At 37.9% G+C, this 19,540-nt stretch overlaps 1 protein-coding gene across 1 annotated transcript in view; it reads left to right on the top strand.

The window, feature by feature from the left end:
- The window catches only part of COL3A1 (collagen type III alpha 1 chain), an 84,217-nt gene that overhangs the window by 55,687 nt on the left and 8,990 nt on the right, over window positions 1–19,540 (top strand). Inside the window, exons 19-43 of the mRNA XM_032211665.1 lie at window positions 4–57; window positions 224–331; window positions 804–857; window positions 991–1,089; window positions 2,650–2,703; window positions 3,514–3,612; window positions 3,869–3,922; window positions 4,034–4,087; window positions 4,964–5,017; window positions 5,852–5,905; window positions 6,857–6,901; window positions 6,985–7,083; window positions 7,179–7,286; window positions 8,266–8,319; window positions 10,271–10,324; window positions 10,462–10,515; window positions 11,700–11,753; window positions 12,119–12,226; window positions 12,404–12,457; window positions 13,456–13,509; window positions 14,669–14,830; window positions 16,161–16,268; window positions 17,796–17,903; window positions 18,545–18,598; window positions 18,721–18,828. Of these exons, the coding sequence (XP_032067556.1) occupies window positions 4–57; window positions 224–331; window positions 804–857; window positions 991–1,089; window positions 2,650–2,703; window positions 3,514–3,612; window positions 3,869–3,922; window positions 4,034–4,087; window positions 4,964–5,017; window positions 5,852–5,905; window positions 6,857–6,901; window positions 6,985–7,083; window positions 7,179–7,286; window positions 8,266–8,319; window positions 10,271–10,324; window positions 10,462–10,515; window positions 11,700–11,753; window positions 12,119–12,226; window positions 12,404–12,457; window positions 13,456–13,509; window positions 14,669–14,830; window positions 16,161–16,268; window positions 17,796–17,903; window positions 18,545–18,598; window positions 18,721–18,828 (1,908 nt within the window). The remainder of the gene's footprint in view (window positions 1–3; window positions 58–223; window positions 332–803; window positions 858–990; window positions 1,090–2,649; window positions 2,704–3,513; window positions 3,613–3,868; window positions 3,923–4,033; window positions 4,088–4,963; window positions 5,018–5,851; window positions 5,906–6,856; window positions 6,902–6,984; window positions 7,084–7,178; window positions 7,287–8,265; window positions 8,320–10,270; window positions 10,325–10,461; window positions 10,516–11,699; window positions 11,754–12,118; window positions 12,227–12,403; window positions 12,458–13,455; window positions 13,510–14,668; window positions 14,831–16,160; window positions 16,269–17,795; window positions 17,904–18,544; window positions 18,599–18,720; window positions 18,829–19,540) is intronic.

Genomic DNA, 19,540 nt, shown 5'->3' with positions numbered 1-19,540 from the left:
CAGGGTGAATCTGGTAAAAATGGTGCAAAAGGAGAGCCAGGACCAAGAGGTGAACGTGTAAGTATTAATTTATACAGTTGTAGTAGATCTGGTATGGGACATGCCTGACCTTTTTACTAAAATAGAGTAAGCCTTATTTTGAAAGGCTGTATTGTTCTGGTAAAAGTTTATCTCGAATGTCATTAGCTTTATCAATGACTGTTTGATGGCATTTTGTTATAAGGGTGAAAATGGCACCCCTGGTAGTTCTGGTCCTCCAGGAGAAGAAGGCAAGGCAGGAGCACCTGGTCAACCTGGCACCAATGGCATACCTGGAGCTGCAGGAGAACGGGCAAGTATTCTAGCAGTTTCATTTTAGACAAGAACACAAAGCAACCTCTGGGAGTCAGCACTCCTTTTCCAGATACAGTACAATTGTGCCTAAAAGAGATTAAAGTGGTGAGATTATGCACTATTTGTGTATATCAGTTGTGGCTAAATTGCTAATCAAACCAATGGGATTATTCAGAAGAATTGGAATTAAAAGCAGTATGATGGTTATTCACCAGAGAAAAGGCAATGGGATTGTTAATACCGATAGAGAACATTATCTTGTTATCATTATGTTTGTTTTGCTACACTTCAGTTTGTTAACAAGGATATAATGCAATTATTCCATTCATTAGATCTCAGAATAATCACACATAAGAACACAAACTGAAAATACGCATTGATTTCTCAACTTCATTACTATATGATATTCCTATCTTTGGGAATCCCTTCATGGGTTTTTCAATAAAAATGTCTATGTTTCTATTTTTCAGGGTACTCCGGGATACCGCGGTACGCCTGGTCCAGCTGGACCTGCAGGTGAAAAGGTGAATAATATGCTTCTTATTTAGAGTTTTTGGTTTCCAAAGACATTTACCACTTTTGTTCAGAACAATTATGGTTTGTAATCCCCTTTTCCTTCATCTCTTTGTATGATCAAATTGTCCAATGTCATTTAAGGGGGCACCTGGTGAGCGAGGTAGTCCAGGAAGTGCTGGTCCAAGAGGAGCTCCTGGAGAATCAGGACGGGATGGCAGCCCTGGGCTTCCAGGAATGAGAGTAAGTAGAAATCTCCTGGGTGTAGAATATAAAACTCAGAAACATTATTAGGAAAGATGCAACAAGAACAAAAAAGACCAATGCATTCCCTTATTAATGATCGGATTCCATATTTCCAGATTGTAAATACTTGTTACATTTAAGGCAAATATCTTGAAAGCAGTTCTGAGAATCAGTTATATCTATAAGATACCTGGCTTTCTTTATAGGTAATATTTTACTGTTCCCTTCAGGATGTAAGTCTAGAAAGTTTGAGGTATAGCCCTCAGAGAATTTGACAGGCTGTGAAGGAAAGGGAACAGTATTAAATATGTGACCAGGCCATAGCCTTTAGAAATTGTTTTAATTTTAATTAAATGTCGCTGCTAGTCAATCGGTTTAATTAATAGCTCACTCATTGTTTCTGGAAACAAAGGTCCCTCTAAAAGGCAAAGTCTTTAGCCCAGGATAAATTGTGAAGTCCTGCTAGATAGGTTTTGAAGCTTATAAAGAACTGTACCTCACTGTGGTAATGTAGTGAGAAAATGGTGCTGTTAGAAGAAGAAAAATAATCTCTCTACTGAGAAAAACCTAACGTCGGGAAGAACACATGTAATCTAGCTTGGTCCCTTCTGTGCTGGATGTCCAGATTTATTTAATATGTGGGCCCTTACCTGCAACCCAAAGAAGTTTTTTTCCCCTGTGAATTAGTAAAATCTTCCCTGGTGTATTAAAAATTAAAATTTAAAAAAATGAACAGGTTACTTACTCAGGTAAATCTTTAAATCAGTGAGTGTAGGATAGCTCTCTTGGGAAATGAAGTGTGTAGAATCATCCTCTCCCAGATAAAGTACCCTAAAGAATTGATAAATAGACTTTTAGGACCAAGAACCATGGTACAAAATGATGTTGGTATTGAGTTTCATTATTATTGGGTTGAGTTTTTGCCTGCAACTTAACGTTTGGTGAACTGAAGAATCATAAGCTTCTTTAGTCATTTGGTTATCTGTCAGGATGATTGTAGTAATCAATTGTTTTTATACCATCCAGTAAAAGTAATTTGAGCTTCATTTCAAATGATTAGATTCTTAATAAAGGCAAATACTATGTCAGGTCAAATTCAGTGATGATATGGACACAGCTAGGTAGACAATTTAGAAATGGTTTCCTGTTTCTTTCCTCAAAGATGTATTTCATCTTCCCACTCTAGACTATAGTCCTGAGATTCTGTGTTGCCCTCCCATATATGTATGAACCAAGCCCAAATTTGCTAAGGGTTTTCCCCATAAAGGGAAGTCAGCTAGAAATTGTCAGGAAAGTTTTTTACCTCCATCGTGAACTTGATTCTTGAAAAAACCTCATCTAAATAAAAAAATAAAATATTAATATTACAGTAACGAAATGACCAATATTCCTGACTTACAGTAACTATCTTACTTGATTTCTCTAATAAAAGTACTTGAAACAAATTCTCCAACCAGTGCTATATCCCCATTTGTATTCTTAATCATTTACATAAAAAGAAGGGTTAGAAAAGTTATTGCTTTGAACATGCATTTATTAATTTTTTTTCTTACTCAGGGCTTGACAGGAAGTCCAGGTGGTCCAGGATCAGATGGGAAACCAGGTCCTTCTGTACGTCACTATATTCTGTTGTTTTACCTGATACTACTTTTGTTTCTGTGCCTTACTTTGATGTCACTATATGAGCATTTAATTTAGTTGCTTGTTTCAGTTCTTGGGAAAATATTTACAAGCATTTCATTGACCATTTAATGGCTCTGTAAGCCTTTTTATATAATCTCTGTATTAACGTCCATTATACCTGAATGGACGTGCATTAATTTCTACTTCTGAAAAATATATACATACATACATACATACATACATACATACATACATACATACATACATAAGTGACCAAATAGGATAGCACATTTACTTATTTATTCATTCATTCATTCATTCATTCATTCATTCATTCATTCATTCATTCATTCATTCATTCATTCAATATGTTTACCATTTCACTGATAAAGTGATTCTGAGTGGCTTACAAAATAGATAGTAAAAATGTAAATATAAAAACTTATTAAAATTAATAAATCTTAAATAAGAACTAAAAGGGGATGGATGGTAGGGATGAATGGTTCCCCACCCCAATCAACCATGAAAAGTGCCTGCATCAGGGTATCAAACCTATTGGCAAATCCATATTTTAAGATCCTTCTGGAAAGTCAGAAGGGTGGGAGCAGATCTCACTTCTGATAGCAGGGTCACAATGGAAAAGTATATTCTCTTTGACCTCAACAAGATGAAATTGTACCAATCCCCTTCCACTAGACTGGATAGAGTGGGCCGATCCCATCGTTGAAATGTCTCTATGAATGTTTAATCTCAGTGATCTTCCATGTTTCTTCCTCTCTTCACCTCCATGGCTTTCAGGGTTCACCAGGAGAATCAGGGCGGACTGGCCCCCCAGGCCCAGCCGGTCCACGAGGTCAACCAGGTGTGATGGGCTTCCCTGGTCCAAAAGGTAGTGAGGTCAGTACAATCTCGTTATTATCCAGACTACCCTTGGATTGAGGATTATTTCTCTTTGAGATGTCAACTCTTTGTTTATCAAAAGTAAACCTGAACAAAGAAATAAGCTCTCAAGAGTGCATTATTCACAGAAATGAAACAAATGAGAAAATATCCTGTTACTATGAACATATTAAATTGAAGTTGCCTTTGAACCTTATAATTTTTGATATATAATAATTGGTAAGATATTAAACTGCATCTTTTGTACTTTTAGGGTTCACCGGGTAAAAATGGGGAAAGAGGAGGTTCTGGACCTCCTGGTGGACCGGTCAGTAAACTCATTTTTTTTAATAATTTATTTCATTCTTTCCACATGTATACACCCACATACACAATTCTGTTGACCCTGAAAGCTGATCACTATTCCATTATTTAACAGGGCCTACCTGGAAAGGATGGTGAAGCAGGACCGCAGGGACCCCCAGGACCTCCTGTAAGTACCAGAAACATCAAAGTCCTGTATTAATATTAACTTACTATATTTGTATTGGTATTTGTATTTGTATTTGGTTTATTTGTATGCCGCCCTTCTCCAGGAGGGACTCAGGGCAGTGAACAACTCAGAGGGGAAAGGGAACATAAACAACAGTACACATAATTAAAATACACGAAAATCACACAGCCATACCAGTCGAGAGGGGAGGGGAACTCATCAACCCCAGGCCTGCCGGCACAGCCAGGTTTTGATGGGTTTCTGGAAGGCCTGGAGAGAGGTGAGGGTCCGAATCTCCACGGGGAGTTTGTTCCAAAGGGCCGGAGCTGCAACAGAGAAGGCCCTCCCCCGGGTAGTAGCCAGGTGGCATTGGCTGGTGGACGGAACCCGGAGGAGGCCGACCCTGTGAGATCTGACGGGTCTTTGGGAGGTAATTGGCAGCAGGGGGTCTCTCAAGTACCCAGGTCGATATATGTATATCTTCTATATTACTAAAGAATGATGGATGCAAGCAATGAATAAGACAGTTTTTCATTAACATATTAGTCATCATATTGTTCACAATGATGTGGAAAATTATTTGAGCATGGGAACTATTGGAAAGCAATACTTTTCAAAATAAGCGGGTTAGCCTAAATCCTTGCAAATTAGATTGCGTGGCATGGACCATTGGCTATTGCAACTCTACAATAGCACATTATTTTTTTGCCTTTTTAATTATGGTTTAATTAATACTACATTGACTGATGTTGTTCCTTTTGGGTTTTGAAAGCTTCATAGCCAGGAATAGAAAGTTATTACTGCTCAGCACAAACAACCTAAGGAAGGGATTGTTGGGGGGATGGAAAGCCATGAATGATATTCTTCTTTTCCCAGGGCGGTCCTGGTGAAAGAGGAGAACAAGGAGCAACAGGTACACCTGGATATCAGGTACGCTGATACTCTTCAATGTTTGCTTTCTGAATAATGCATTCAAACCGGAATCAAGAAATTAGTGAAGAAAAGTATAAGTTTAAGATTGGCTGATTTTGTCCACCAAATTATTTCATGTTTTATTTTTTACTCATTTTTTTTAATGTGTATGGTGGTTCACAATAAAAAGTGGTGACACTGAATGCTATAATCCAGTGTTTCCCAAACTTTTGACATATGTGTACTCCTTCTATAATTTTCGTAACCCTGAGTACCCCTCATAAAAAACGCTGAGTACCCCTCATAACTACATAAAAAAATGTAGTTAATGATTTTCACGCTTTCATCCAGAACTTTCTGTAGATCAGCGGGCATCTTACTTGTTGCCAAAGCCTCTCTGTGTATGCAACAATGTGTGGATATGACATTTGGAGCAACATTTTGAAATCTTGCAACGAGTCCTTTATTAATTCCAACCATACTTTTTGCTCCATCTGTGCTTATTCCAACATATCTATTCCAATCAATTTTGTTCTCTTGCATAAATGTATTCATAACATTAAAAATATCTTCTCCTGTTGTGATATCCCCACGTGATCCCCACCAAACTCCGGTGCAACGCGTACCCCCACCAAACTCTTCCCGTACCCCTGGGGGTACGCGTACCACACTTTGGGAAACACTGCTATAATCACAACAAGGACATACATGATATTAATGGCCTGACTATCTGCTATTTCACATTTTTATAAAAATTCATCAGCTACAATAAATTTCTATTTCTGATATTTTTAAATGCAATCTTTAAAGAAGAGAGGAATATGTATTAAGCAATAATTGTATTTCCCCTAGGGTCTAACTGGTCCTGCAGGACCTCCTGGAGAGAATGGAAAACCTGGAGATGCAGTAAGTCGTCCTTTTGTCTCTCTCAAATATGGATAAAAATGATACATAACGCTACTTAAGTCTGGAGAACAATATAAATTATTATTCCAGAAATATGACTTCGTTCTGAAACATTCTTCCTTTTCTTAAAAAAAAACCCAATCTCTATGACTTTACCCCAAAATTCAGCTTTTAAGAAAGTTTATTACCTATTCCTTCCAGCTATTTTTATAATAATGTCTTATAGAAATCAAATATATTATATACTTCCAAAGCTTTTCTCTCCCTCCCCCTCCCTTCCCCTCTCTCTGTATATATGTGTGTGTGTGTGTGTGTGTGTGTGTGTATGTATGTATACACACCAGGGGTGGGTTTCTCGCCCCGTTCCAACCGGTTCGTTTGGAACGGGGCCGGTGGCATCCTCGTGCATGCGCGCAGTGCACGCATGCGTACTAGCACCTGTGCAATGCTCCAGCTGCTCCTGGAGGATCGCGCAGGTGCTGTATGCCTTCTGCGCATGCGTGGAAGCACAGAACTCATCAAAACCGGGTAAGAAACGTGGGGGGGGGGGCGGGTGGATCCTTCGGCGTTCCCGGAAGTTACTTACTTCCAGGTTCGCCGACCAACCGGTTCGCGGTGACCGCCGCGAACCGCCTGAAACCCACCCCTGATACACACACACACACACACACACACACACACTTTTCTCTCTGTTTCCTCAACCAGGTTTTCTCTTTTTGTTTTCTCGCCTTCCTTCCCTTTTTCTTTCTTCTCCTTCTTCAGAAGTGGCTATTATTTTAGCTAAACTGAGTGGAACGTATGCTGCTTTGGAAGAAGATCAATGTAATCCATTATGTCATTGACTGGATAGGCACCTCAGGTGGAATTGTTTAGCTGCATCTGGAATATTAAGGAAGTTGCCACCTATGAAAATATATAAATAATAATCAAATCCCCTTTGTTTCACAACAGGGCCCAAAAGGTGAAAATGGAGTTCCAGGACTTCCAGGAGGAAAGGTATATTTGGGTTACTAATCTGGTCACATAAGAATGTGAAAACAAAGAAGTCAAAGAGAACTAAATGGTTTTATTTCTATTAGGGTGAAAACGGCATCCCAGGTGAACGAGGCTTACCAGGAACCCCAGGTCCCCAGGGAGCTAGAGGTGGTCCTGGTCCTTCTGGCCCTGAAGGTGGAAAAGTAAGCTGAAATTATTGCACTTTGTATACCTAAATTATGCTCCAGGTATGTTTTTACAGGTGTACTAATAACTGTTCTGGAAAATATAATTTTAGGGCCCTGGTGGTCCTCCTGGTCCTCCTGGTGGTATGGGACCTCCAGGATTACAAGGAATGCCAGGAGAAAGAGGAGGTTCTGGAAATCCTGGACCTAAGGGAGACAAGGTACGTACTTTTATATTTTCCTTAATAACCAGATAATGACATCCAAAATTATGAAGAGCAGCTAAACTAGGACTTACTATCAAGCATCAGTAAGCTTAACTAAGTCAATCGAAACTTCTGAGATTGACATCACTTATTCATAAAACCTGATGCAGGGCAATATGCGTAAGTACTAAAATAGGTCTCCAGGTTGCATAAAGCCCATCTTCTGTATGTTGAGAAGAGTAACTCCAAGTGAATTTAATGAATTTAGGGAAGAGTCCTTTGAATAGGGCTAACAAATAATTAGGTTCACCTACTTCAAAGTGGAAGGTGTTACTGCTTTACACTTTGCCAACTGAGTGGATGTCCTGCTTCATCTCTCCCTGCTGATAGTATTTGTTTAGGTTCCACCACAAATCCGCGGTAGACTAAAGCACGCTCGACGTCATCACAGCGCAACGAAAACGGCACGCTGTGAGCAGTAAATTTAAAATTAACGCGAAAACCTTACCCTAACCCCCCCAAACCTAACCCTAAGCCTAACCCTTAACCTAACCCTAAACCTAACCCTAAACCTAACCCTTAACCTAACGCTAAACCTAACGCTAACCCTTAACCTAACCCTAAACCTAACCCTAACGCTTAACGTAACCCTAAACCTAACCCTAACCCTTAACCTAACCCTAACCCTAAACCTAATCCTTACCTTTAAGTGAATCGGCTTGCTTTAATTTTATTTTAATTTTAATTTAATTTATTTTTAATTTTATTTGTCACGCTGCTGATGACGTCACGTACGCGCTTTGATCGGGCGCGCTTTAGTGGACCGCAGTTTTGACGGGTCACGATTTGTATAATACTCTTTATTATATATATTTAAATAAAGACTTAAATGTTCCTTTTTAGTTTGGGGAAAGCTTATGAACTGCATGGTACAACAGGTTGCTATTGGTTAGTTTATTCACAACGTATCTGCTCTTTTCTTTCATTTGGATAGGGAGAGCCTGGAAGCAGAGGAGGAGATGGTTTACCTGGTAAAGATGGAGTACGAGTAAGTAGATTCTGTCATATCATGGACAATTTGTTTGCTTCATCTAATTTACAACAGAACAATATTGTTTCCAGCAGAGTGTAAAGAGTTTTTTTAATATTTTGCATTTAATATTATATCCTGGATATTTTTAAGCATGCCAAGAACTTCTAATGCCAAGGAATAGTTTAGGAAGTGTAGTTGATTGATTAGTTGCATCTATTTCCAGAGTATTCATAGCAACTCCTTCCTTATCTAATCAAGATTAAGAGACAGGCATAACAAAATCCTTATCTCTAGAGATGAGTTTGAAATTTCAGTTTCTGCCTCAACCCTTGCTGAACCTAGCCTTCCAAAAAATACATGTATTTTATAGTCCTTTTCAGGAGTTCGTCTCTTAATTTGTGCAACTTTGTAAATATTTTAATGAGCATTTTTCTACACTAAGAGGAATAAAATTAAAAGTAGTCTAGTTGATCTAATTTTCCTGAGATCTGTCAAGATTCTTTAAAGAGTTAGATGGATTTATTCTCCAGGAGTATTACTGGGTTGAGAGTAGTTTCTTGATGAGAATACAGTGAACAGAGTGAAAAGAAGTAGACTAAGCTTATAGGCGAGCATATAGAAAATGGATGAACTTAGTTACTGGAATGATGGATGTAACATTAAAAAAAACTGAAGGACCAGGTTAGGAACATAGGGAAAATCTAGCTATGTGATTGCTACAAGCTGGCATCAAATTGACTGCATATAATCAATAATCAATCAATAACCAATCAATCATATACAAGTAATTCTAAGGCTCTTTAATAGTTCAGCTTTTCCTCAAACAGCTAGAATTAGAATTCCAGAATTCTAATATAAAAATATTAAACTTGTTAATAAAAACAATTTTTTTCTTCTCATTTCAATGAATTTATGCAATGGCAAGTTGATTGACACAAGTTAAAGAATCTGTTATAATGAATAAATATCTTGCCAAGTCGCAAGCATTCAGTTTAAGTTTAAAAGTTTTTATTTTCCATTTTATCATTTTCATACACTCACATATATACTGTGCATAGCCGGCGCCATACAACATTAAACAATAATCGCAGCAATTCCTCTTGTCAACAATACCCCCCAAAATACAAACCCAATATACCTCTTCCCCTCTCTATACACCTCTTTCTTCCACCCCCTCCAACTTTCTATCTTCCCTCCATCATCCTCCTCTACCCTACTTCCCCTCCCCCTCTACCACTCCTCTCTCCCGATCCACTCCCTCCCTCCCTTCTCACCCTCCCTCCCATCCTCTCTCCCATCCCTCTCTACCCGTCTTTCTTCTATCCCACTCCTCCTCCCCTTGGTGTATTTCCACTATATGTCATTGTACTTAACTTATCCTATTTTTACAGAGAAATTATAGAAAAACAGTATACATGTGAAGTCATATTACATTGAAATCTAACCTAGTATATATCCCTCCCTCCCCCCACCCTCCCCCCCAAGCCCCCACCTCCCTCCCTCCCGAATTCCTAGAGCCCGTACATGGTATAGATTTTTAACAAACACAGTCTAAAATATATTGAGAAAAAAATAAAAAAAAGGTTAATAACATCTCTACATTGATCTTAGCTTCCTCTTGCTAAGCTAACTTTAAACAATTTAAATCATTCCTGATCTTAAGCATAGGCTATCTGGAATTTCTTAGTCCCGTATTTGTTTTGTATATAGTCAATTCAAGTTGAAAGCATTGTGACATGTTGTTAAACATCGTCAGGCTCAATACCTAGCTCATTTGATAATTCTTGTGAATGTTCTCTCTGCCTATGAAACTTCCGCATCAGAGGAGACAGGTTGGATTAGGTAGGCAAAACCAAAATTGAATAGAGGTTTCCAGGGAAGAGTATACTGAATGTTCTTGCATTTCCATACTTGTTGATTGATGAGCCCATGTTTCCAACTGATTTTTTTACTTTTAACATTTTAGGGCCCTGTAGGATCCATTGGACCTCCTGGTCCATCTGGCCAATCTGGTGATAAGGTATACTTACAAACATAATACATTTCATTCACATGTGAATGTAAATTCAATTCATTTTTGAAGAAAACAATTCTGAAATAAAAGCTTTATTTGTTTTGTTTTTGCTGTTTTTATTTATTTATTTATTTCTCTTCTAGGGAGAACCTGGACCTGCTGGGCCCCATGGCCCAACAGGACCCCGTGGTGGCCCGGTAAGAAATTCTTTCAAATACAAAATCTAATTACATCTGTAGGTGCTTTAATCCTTTTCCTACAATTTTCATACAAAAGGTTTTTTTTTTATATTATTTGAATAATCTTAATTGGTTTGGAAAGTTAGATTACTTTCTTGTAAAGAGTAATATGCCAGAACACTCTTGTTCTTTTCAATCTATCTAGAAATTATATTTAAATTTAAAACATTAATACACTTCATATTATAGATAATGTAGAGTGAATATCTATAATTTAGAATATTAATTCTTATCTCAAAAGCTGTATCTTCACTTAAGAGTATAAAATTCTTCATAATAATGTTAATTAGAAAAAATAGAATTTCAAGCTCTTACTCTCCTGTCTTCCTAAGATTGTGTGATCTCCTCCAGGGGTAATACACTGTCACTCTTCCATTAAAGTCATAAAAGAGGAAACGGACAAGAAAATCCATAAATAAAAATAACATGGGAAGTAAAAAGGGAAGTCATCAGCAGGTGAATTAGGAGCAGGGATAGACTGCAACCATTTGGCTTATATCCTAAGGTAGAGGTCTCCAATTTTTCTGTGATGGTTTCATGCCCACGTGCAGACATAGACCTACCCACCATTTTCACAACCCGGTTCTGAACGGGCTGTGTCCCAGCACTGGGCCACGGAACAGAGGTTGGGGATCCCTGTCCAAAGGAATACTGACTTCAAACAAGTCTCTTCTTCTTCTTGGTTACCAATTTTTCTTTCACAAAAGTTAAAAAACTCAAATGCACCTTTCATTGGATTATTAGGGGCTCACAAACGTGTATTGATCCCCTTTGATACTGCTTGCAAAAAGCCAAATGGTGCGATGCCTCTCTGCACGAGAATGGAGGTTCCAGCTATCCAGTTGAGATGGCTCTCCTGAAACACTCTGGAGGGAATTAGCAGTTCTTTACAAAGTCCTTGTGTTTATTCAAAACTGCAGGAATCTCCCACTCCATCTGAAAAATTAACACAATAACAAAGAGCTTTGAATAACTTTATGGTAAGGATTCTGGTGGAAAGACAAAAAGAAGTGTGCTAGAAATACATTTTATTGTGAGCAAAGGAGAATAGCTGAGTGAGGCAAAGAATGATGTTAGCATAGTGGAATCCCTTTCCTTGTAGGGTTAGTTATGCTCCCTCTCTATTCCTTTGTCACCTGCAGGGTGATCGTGGTGAACAAGGCCCACCTGGTCCTGCTGGCTTCCCTGGAGGTCCTGTAAGTATAAAGATATTTTAGTATAAAGGGTGGGAAAGATTTGTTCTACTGGATTGAGATGAGTTGAAGGAAAGTAAATAAATAGCAGAACAACCCATACCAAATATCAACCAGCATGTTTAGTTGCAAAGGAAATCAGGAGAAAGAAAAGTGGAATATGTGTGTGTGTGTGTGTGTGTGTGTGTGTGTGTGTGTATGTATGTATGTATGTATGTATGTATATGGTTGCCTGGATTGAGTGTTATCAGGGAGATGATAAGACACTGTCTTTTGTTCCAAGACTAATTGTGTATTAGTATTTCAGAAAGATACTTAGTAAGTATCATTAACTATTAAGGTTTAACTAATAACTAATCTTTATATAGGGACAAAATGGAGAACCTGGTGGAAAAGGAGAACGAGGCCTTCCTGGTGAACGAGGTGAATCTGGACCCCCAGGAAATGCAGGTCCATCAGGAGGCCCTGGTGCACAAGTACGTATGCTGTGATCTGTATGTTCTATGTAATCTCTACTGTTTTTGAAACTTGATTTGTCCTGTATCTTTTGGAAAAGAGAAATTATCGAATATGTTGATTCCATTGAAATTCATATATTGATTGGTCTGTTATTTTCTTTAGTATAATGATGCTAACTCTCATATCTTATCTAGGGCCCACCTGGTTCAGCAGGACCTAAAGGAGAACGTGGAGGTCCAGGTCCTGCAGTAAGTATTGGGTATTTTTGAAAATGTTTAGTAAACTGTTTGATCTTTGCATCCAAATTCTTAGGATTTAGGATTTATTTCATTTATATGCCGCCCTTTTCCCCGAAGGGGACTCAGGGCGGCTCACAATTCGGTCAGGGAAGGGGGTACAAACAGGGGATAAAAAGATGAACATAACAATACACAATTTAAAACACACAACAACCATACCATTCGAGGAGGGGGGCAAAAGCTCTTTAGCCCCAGGCCTTTAAAAGACACCATGGTCTAAAGACAACACACTAATTTCTTTAAGAAGAAACATAAACAAAATAAAAAATATCCTTTTAATCTGGCATGTTCCAGTTCAGCTGACATTTCAGTTCCAAAATTTTCTCAGTGGTTCAGTGGTGATCCACGGGCTTATCTCAATCAGACCTTTCTATCTGAGCCTTGTACCCATGTCCATGCATTCTTGTTTTTTTCCTAAATAGTTATGTAAATGATAGATGTTCTTTTTAGTTTGGAGCTGGGAAAAGCACAGTCTGACAGCTACTTGTAGCCTATCAGTTTTTCTTGAGATCCATTTATTTAGAGTCATGTCACAGCAAGCCATCGTACAAAAGATCTAATGACCTTTTAACCAAATTGTCAAATGCAAACAAATGCTCTCCCTTAGAGAGCCAGTTTAGTCTAATGGTTAGGGTATTGGGCTAGAGACTGGGAGTTCTAGCCCCATCTTGGGCAAAAGCCAACTAGGTTACTTGAGCCAGTCACTATTTCTCAGCCTAAGGAAAGAAGGTAATGGGAAATGACTTCTGAAAAAACCTTGACAAAAAAACTGCAAGCACACTAGGCAGTCAACAGGAGTCAAGACTGACTCAGAGGCAAAAGATATATAAGTGGTGTATTTATTGTATGTGATAAAGAGTATATTGGTTTCTTGAATTTGATTTTTCCATCTCCTGTTGAGCAGTAGTTGATAACTTGTTAATATCATCTATACTCATTTATTTCAGGGTTCACCTGGCTTTCCTGGAGGTCGAGGCTTACCTGGTCCTCCTGGTAACAATGTGAGAATTACTACAATTTTTAACACTTACTATTCTTCTCTGCCTTCAGATTCTTTTCTCTGCTCTAGAATTTTAGCTGGAAATAACTAGAGAAATCAAACTGCACAACAGTTCCATTTGCACATTCAGTCACAGGTGCTGTGTTTCGATCACAGATGTTCCATTTATAAATTGAAGCCCCTCTTAAGCATATCTCTGGTAGACAATATTTAACCCAGACTACTTCATGCCCATGATTGCTAAGGAATAACCCTTTTCCAAAATATATCTTTCCTTCTTTTGTAAAAAAGAAAAAGGAAGGAAGGAAGTGAGCAACAATGCTCCATCTTGAGTATGGTTTGTAGAAATGGAAAGTTGAGCAATCACTTTGGAGTTTGAAGGATTCAGCTAGTCCAAAAGCAGGATAGCAATAGCAATAGCAATAGCAGTAGACTTATATACCACTTCATAGGCCTTTCAGGCCTCTCTAAGCGGTTTACAGAGAGTCAGCATATTGCCCCCAACAATCTGGGTCCTCATTTTACCCACCTCGGAAGGATGGAAGGCTGAGTCAACCCTGAGCCGGTGAGATTTGAACCGCTGACCTGCTGATCTAGCAGTAGCCTGCAGTGCTGCATTTAACCACTGCGCCACCTTGGCTCCAGGATCAATGGAGGAGTTGCAAAGTAGTCATGGAATTGAATAAGGTCTTGTGGAGATGCAACTCAGGCATGAAATATCCTTCATGGAAGCCAGTCTTTCTCTCTGTGTGTTTTTTTTCAATTCATGATGAAGAGCAGAGCTGGATACTCCTGCCCTATGCAAAGTAAGGAAGTGGGATAGGAGACTATGTTATATTCTGTTGGCCACAGGTCAGATAACACTAGCCATCACGGTTGCAACTACAGCATCCTCATTTCCTTAGGATGGAAGTATGCATGCAAACTGGGGAAAAACCATTTGCCTACACTATCAGATATTTCTTTTGATCTTTAATCTTTAATTGCTTAGCATTTTTAAAAGCATGCAATTCTAGATATATTCATTTTTTACTGGTAGTAGATATGAGTAGTTAAGAAGTGTAGCTGTTGTCCTTCATACATTCTCCATTTTCTGATGTCCTGGTAGCATTAAGTCAAGAACTATCTTATATTTCTCTCTCTCAAATATCACCTTCTAGGGAGCACCAGGATCACCTGGCAATTCTGGCCCACCAGGCAAAGATGGACATACAGGCCCAGCTGGTTCTACTGGCCCAGCTGGTCCCCCAGGTGGTGTAGGTCCAAAAGGTGAGCCAGGTGCACCAGGAGAAAAAGGCCCATCAGGACCCAAAGGAAATGATGTAAGTACATTCTTTGAAAATTGTATGTTTAAAAAAAGAACCAATATTCAGAAATGATTAGACTATCCTTCTAAATCAGCTCTGCAAATCCTGAACAGTTATCACACATAGTGATAACTGCATGGTGATCAACCATTATAAATAAGTTCAGAAATTTAAAAACCTATCCAAACATTACATCCTGCCTACAGAAAAATGTTATCAATATCACACTTGGAATAGAATAGAATAGAATTCTTTATTGGCCAAGTGTGATTGGACACACAAGGAATTTGTCTTTGGTGTATATGTTCTCAGTGTACATAAGGAGAATAAAATACATTCATCAAGAATAAAAAGATACAACGATTAGTGATAGTCAAGGTTACTAATAAGCTATCAAATCTTATTTGGGAAACAATTAAAAGCAATATAAATTGAAAGATACAAGCAACATAGTTAGAGTAATAAGTTGGAAGAGATAGATACTAGTAAGGAAGAGAAGAAGAATAGTAATACAGTCCTGGTAAATTATTTAGAAATTTGAAAGAATTGTTCAGTTTCACAAGTCTCGGACTAAAATACCCCCTTGAAGTCAAAGGCCATATCAAATCCCACTTTTCAAGGGCTAGGTGAAAGCAGCCATCCCATTTCAGTCCTATTGTTGAAAGGGACTTCTGCACATATCCCTGCTCCACCAGGAGAATCAGGTTGCCATGCTTCAGTGCTGTTAAATGTCTTAATTTTCTGGATGGTGGATCACCTCAGAAAGCTGCAGGAGATGGGTTGGACCCATGCCTTGATATGGCACAGAGCAGCTTCACGGGTCTATTATAAAAAGAGACTTATTCATCTTTATTTGTCTCTAATATTCCTAACTCTATTCAGATCCCATTTATAAGAATGACACCACCTGAAATAAGTCTAAATAAAGAAAGGATGGAATCATTTATACTCAAATTATCTCAAGCACATTGTCAGAATACCAGCCAAATGTAATTTGAGTGATAAGGGTTTGTATAACATCTAAGAGGAAATACCTTACCTGTTGAAAAGAAGGTTGGAAATAACATATTTTTCTTGATTTCTGTTTCTTTCCCTATTCTTTGTTGTTTCTTGCTCTTTTTTGTTTTGTTTTATTTTTCTCTTTCTTTCTTTTTTTCCTTTCAGTTTGTTATTTAATATATGGAAAAATACTTAATAATAATACAATAATTATACATATCCATATGGATATATTGATATATCTTCTAAAATGTAAACCTCCACCTTCATTCAAGCATACTCTTTTCCTTATATCTCTAACTCCATTGATATTTAGTTAATCATGCTCTTGATTGATCTCCCCTAGGGTCCACCAGGTCCATCAGGAAATAGCGGCATACCTGGACAGCGTGGTATTGTAGGATTGCCAGGATCAAGGGGCGCATCAGGGCCTTCTGGTCCACCTGGTGTCAAGGTAAATCATCATCCCAAAGATTTCATGGAAGAAGGATTGATCTGAAAGTAGAGATTGTTTGGTTTGGGACTTGAACTGCTTTGTGCATGTGAGAGGGGGAGAAAATTGGGGAAATATTTTTTTTAATTATGCTAATTAAAATAATTTGCTAATTTTGCTTCCATTGTTATATCAGAGGAAAAATACAAATGTTGCTTTCCAAGGGGGAAAATAATCTCCTGACATCATCTTTTTAAACTAGACAAGGTCTCCTACATTAATATTCATTCATGCATTAATACTGTTGTGCCCCCAAATTAATATCAATTAATGTTCGACCACTGGTAGTTGTTAAAGCTCCAGAAAACCTTTTCTGTCCCCAGTTTGCTTCCTTGTATAATTAACCTAAGACAGGGTTGCCTACTGATCAATCAGAACAGAGCTGGAAAGGACCTTGGAGATCTTCTAGTCCAACCCCCTGCTCAAGCAGGACATCCTATACTCTTTCAAATAGTTGGCTGTCCAGTCTTTTTTTTAAAACCCCCAGTGATGAAGCATCCACAACTTCTGAAGTCAAGCTGCTCCACTGGTTAATTGTCCTTACTGTTAGGAAGTTTCTCCTTCATTACAGGTTGCTTCTCTCCTTAATTAGTTTCCACCCATAGTTTCATGTCTTGCCTTCTGGTGCTTTGGAAAAAAAAGATGACCTCCCTCTTCTTTGTGGCAGACCCACAAATATTGAATACTGCTATCATCTGACTCCTAGTCCTTCTTTTCTCTAGACTGGCCATACCCAATTCCTGCAATTGTTCTTCATATGCTTTGGTCTCCAAACCCTTAATCATCTTAGCTGCTCTTCTTTCTGCTTTTTCCAAAGTCAACATTTTTAATGTCTTTATTTATTTAGGGGATTTATATTGCTGTCTATTTGCATATTGCGACTCAAGGTAGCTTACAGAATATAAAACCCCGTATAAAAACAATAAAAGAAGTCATATAATAAATTAATATACTAAAATATTTTTATAATGTCATTACTAAGGATTTATAAAGTGATACTAATACTTCACATGATAGCAATTGAGTTTTTGCTATGCCTAGTAAATTAGCCAGAATATCACCTGCCATAGTTATTTTTCTCTTAGATTTATGATACCTTCTCACCCATTTATCACAAGATCAGGGCAAATGCAAATTACATTCTATCTTGATTATATTAAAAAAAAGAGTCAATAACAATAGATAGGATGATATATATTTAGGCAAAGATCTGAGTATTTATTAAAAGTTGTCATCTGAGTTTGTGAGTAGGAAAATATCAATAATTTGGGGGATTAATGGAATTTCAAGAGCTACATTTTGTATCGCTTTGTGGATCTTTTATTTTCCATGATAGGCTGAACAAAAAAACATTTTGAACAATATATCTGTAGGCATATATTTTTTGTGTTTACTATTTATGTTCTCTGCTTTTTTAAAAGTTAGCATGAATTTTACAAAATCTAAACATTTCAACTCATGGTCAATTTCTTTCTTATTCCAATGTAGGGTGAAGATGGCAAACCAGGAAGTAATGGTAGCCCAGGGGAACGAGGACCTCCAGGGCAAGGAGGTCCTCCTGGCATCAGTGGGGCACCAGGAGAACCAGGCAGAGATGTAATCATATTTTTTTTAGTTATATTCCTATGATAGATGCTTGATGTAAATAGAATGGTTAAATGATGTAAATCCCAAAATGAGAAAAAGGGAACCCATGCATATATCTTGTTCAGACATGTAATCTAATCAATTTAACATACTGTGAAAGTGAAAACTGGCTTAACTGCACCACTTAATTTCCATAATCTTGATAATCGTACATAAAACCAAAATCCCACATGATTTGGGGATGAAATCTGCAAAAAGTTTGAGAAAGCTGATAGGTCTTTTCCTGGTGAAGATATGCACTGATCAAGATGGTCCATTACTAAGCTGATTATGTGTAAATGATTCTCTTGAAAAATGTTTAGTGAGTTAGTATGAATATTCTACTTACAATGTATCTGACCTTTTATATATACGTACATTCATCACTTGATGCTGATTTAAACTAGAAGAATGTATATGAACCAGCAGTCTTATAAATGCAATGACCACATGATTGACAAGCTCTTTCCAATACCGCTAACTATAAGAGAGATATTGTGCGAAGAAAATGTACTCCTGAGTAGCTTTTTTAAAATTTGGGGTTTTTTTTCCTTCCTGTCTCCCTACTCCCACCCCAAAAATCTAAATACTTATTATTTTGTATTTGTAAGGGTAATCCTGGAACAGATGGTCTCCCAGGTCGTGATGGATCTGCAGGGCCAAAGGTGAGATTCAACAATATTATCATTTGGTTGTGATTGTTTCTGCTGAATCTTTGCACACTCTTGCATATCTTTATTTCATATGTCATATAATAAATTAAAGTTTCATTTCCTTTTCATTTCAGGGTGATCGTGGTGAAAATGGTCCTCCTGGTGTGCCTGGATCTCCAGGTCATATGGGTCCCCCAGGTAATGCTGGTCCACCTGGAAAAAACGGTGAAAGAGGACATTCGGTAAGGATGGAAATTATGCTGAATCCTACATTTCTTACCTGTACATTAGCAAACAGTTAAGAATAAGCCACTTATTCAAGTCAACCAAAGCTTCATTTTTATGTTGCAACGGTCAAAGAGAAATTTAATATAATTATACTCTCGAAGTAGAATTCTCTTTGAAAGAATCTGATCAAAGGTGATATACGGTATGTCCTGTAGATTCCACAACAACTGCAAACATCAGGGAGTTGGCATCAGGGATGTTCAAATATTTTTAAATGAGTTAGATAATTAGGATGCTCCAATTCCTTTGAATGCTGTTTTCATTCTATCAAGGTATGAGAAACATATGATCCTGCTAGTGTTGCTGAACTGCAATTCCCAGCAACCATTGGTCATGTTGGCTTCAAGGCATTTGATAAAGCAGACAACAGCCTATTACTTTACAAGATAGAAAAATGTGGGTTAGATGTATTTGTAAGTGGCTGACCAACTGTACTCAACATATAGTCCTTAATGGAACTGTGTCTAAATGGAACGAAATGTGCAGTGGGGGTACTCAAGTCTCGTGACCCGTCAAAACCACGGTCCACTAAAGCGCGCCGGATCAAAGCACGTACGTGACGTCATCAGCAGCGCGACGAAAAAAATTAAAAATAAATTAAATTAAAATTAAAATAAAATTAAAGCAGCAAGCCGATTCACATAAAGGTAAGGGTTAGGGTTAAGG

The sequence above is a fragment of the Thamnophis elegans genome, chromosome 1 (assembly GCF_009769535.1).
Source record: "Thamnophis elegans isolate rThaEle1 chromosome 1, rThaEle1.pri, whole genome shotgun sequence".
NCBI lineage: Eukaryota > Metazoa > Chordata > Lepidosauria > Squamata > Colubridae > Thamnophis > Thamnophis elegans.
This window is presented reverse-complemented; position numbering and strand designations above follow the sequence as displayed.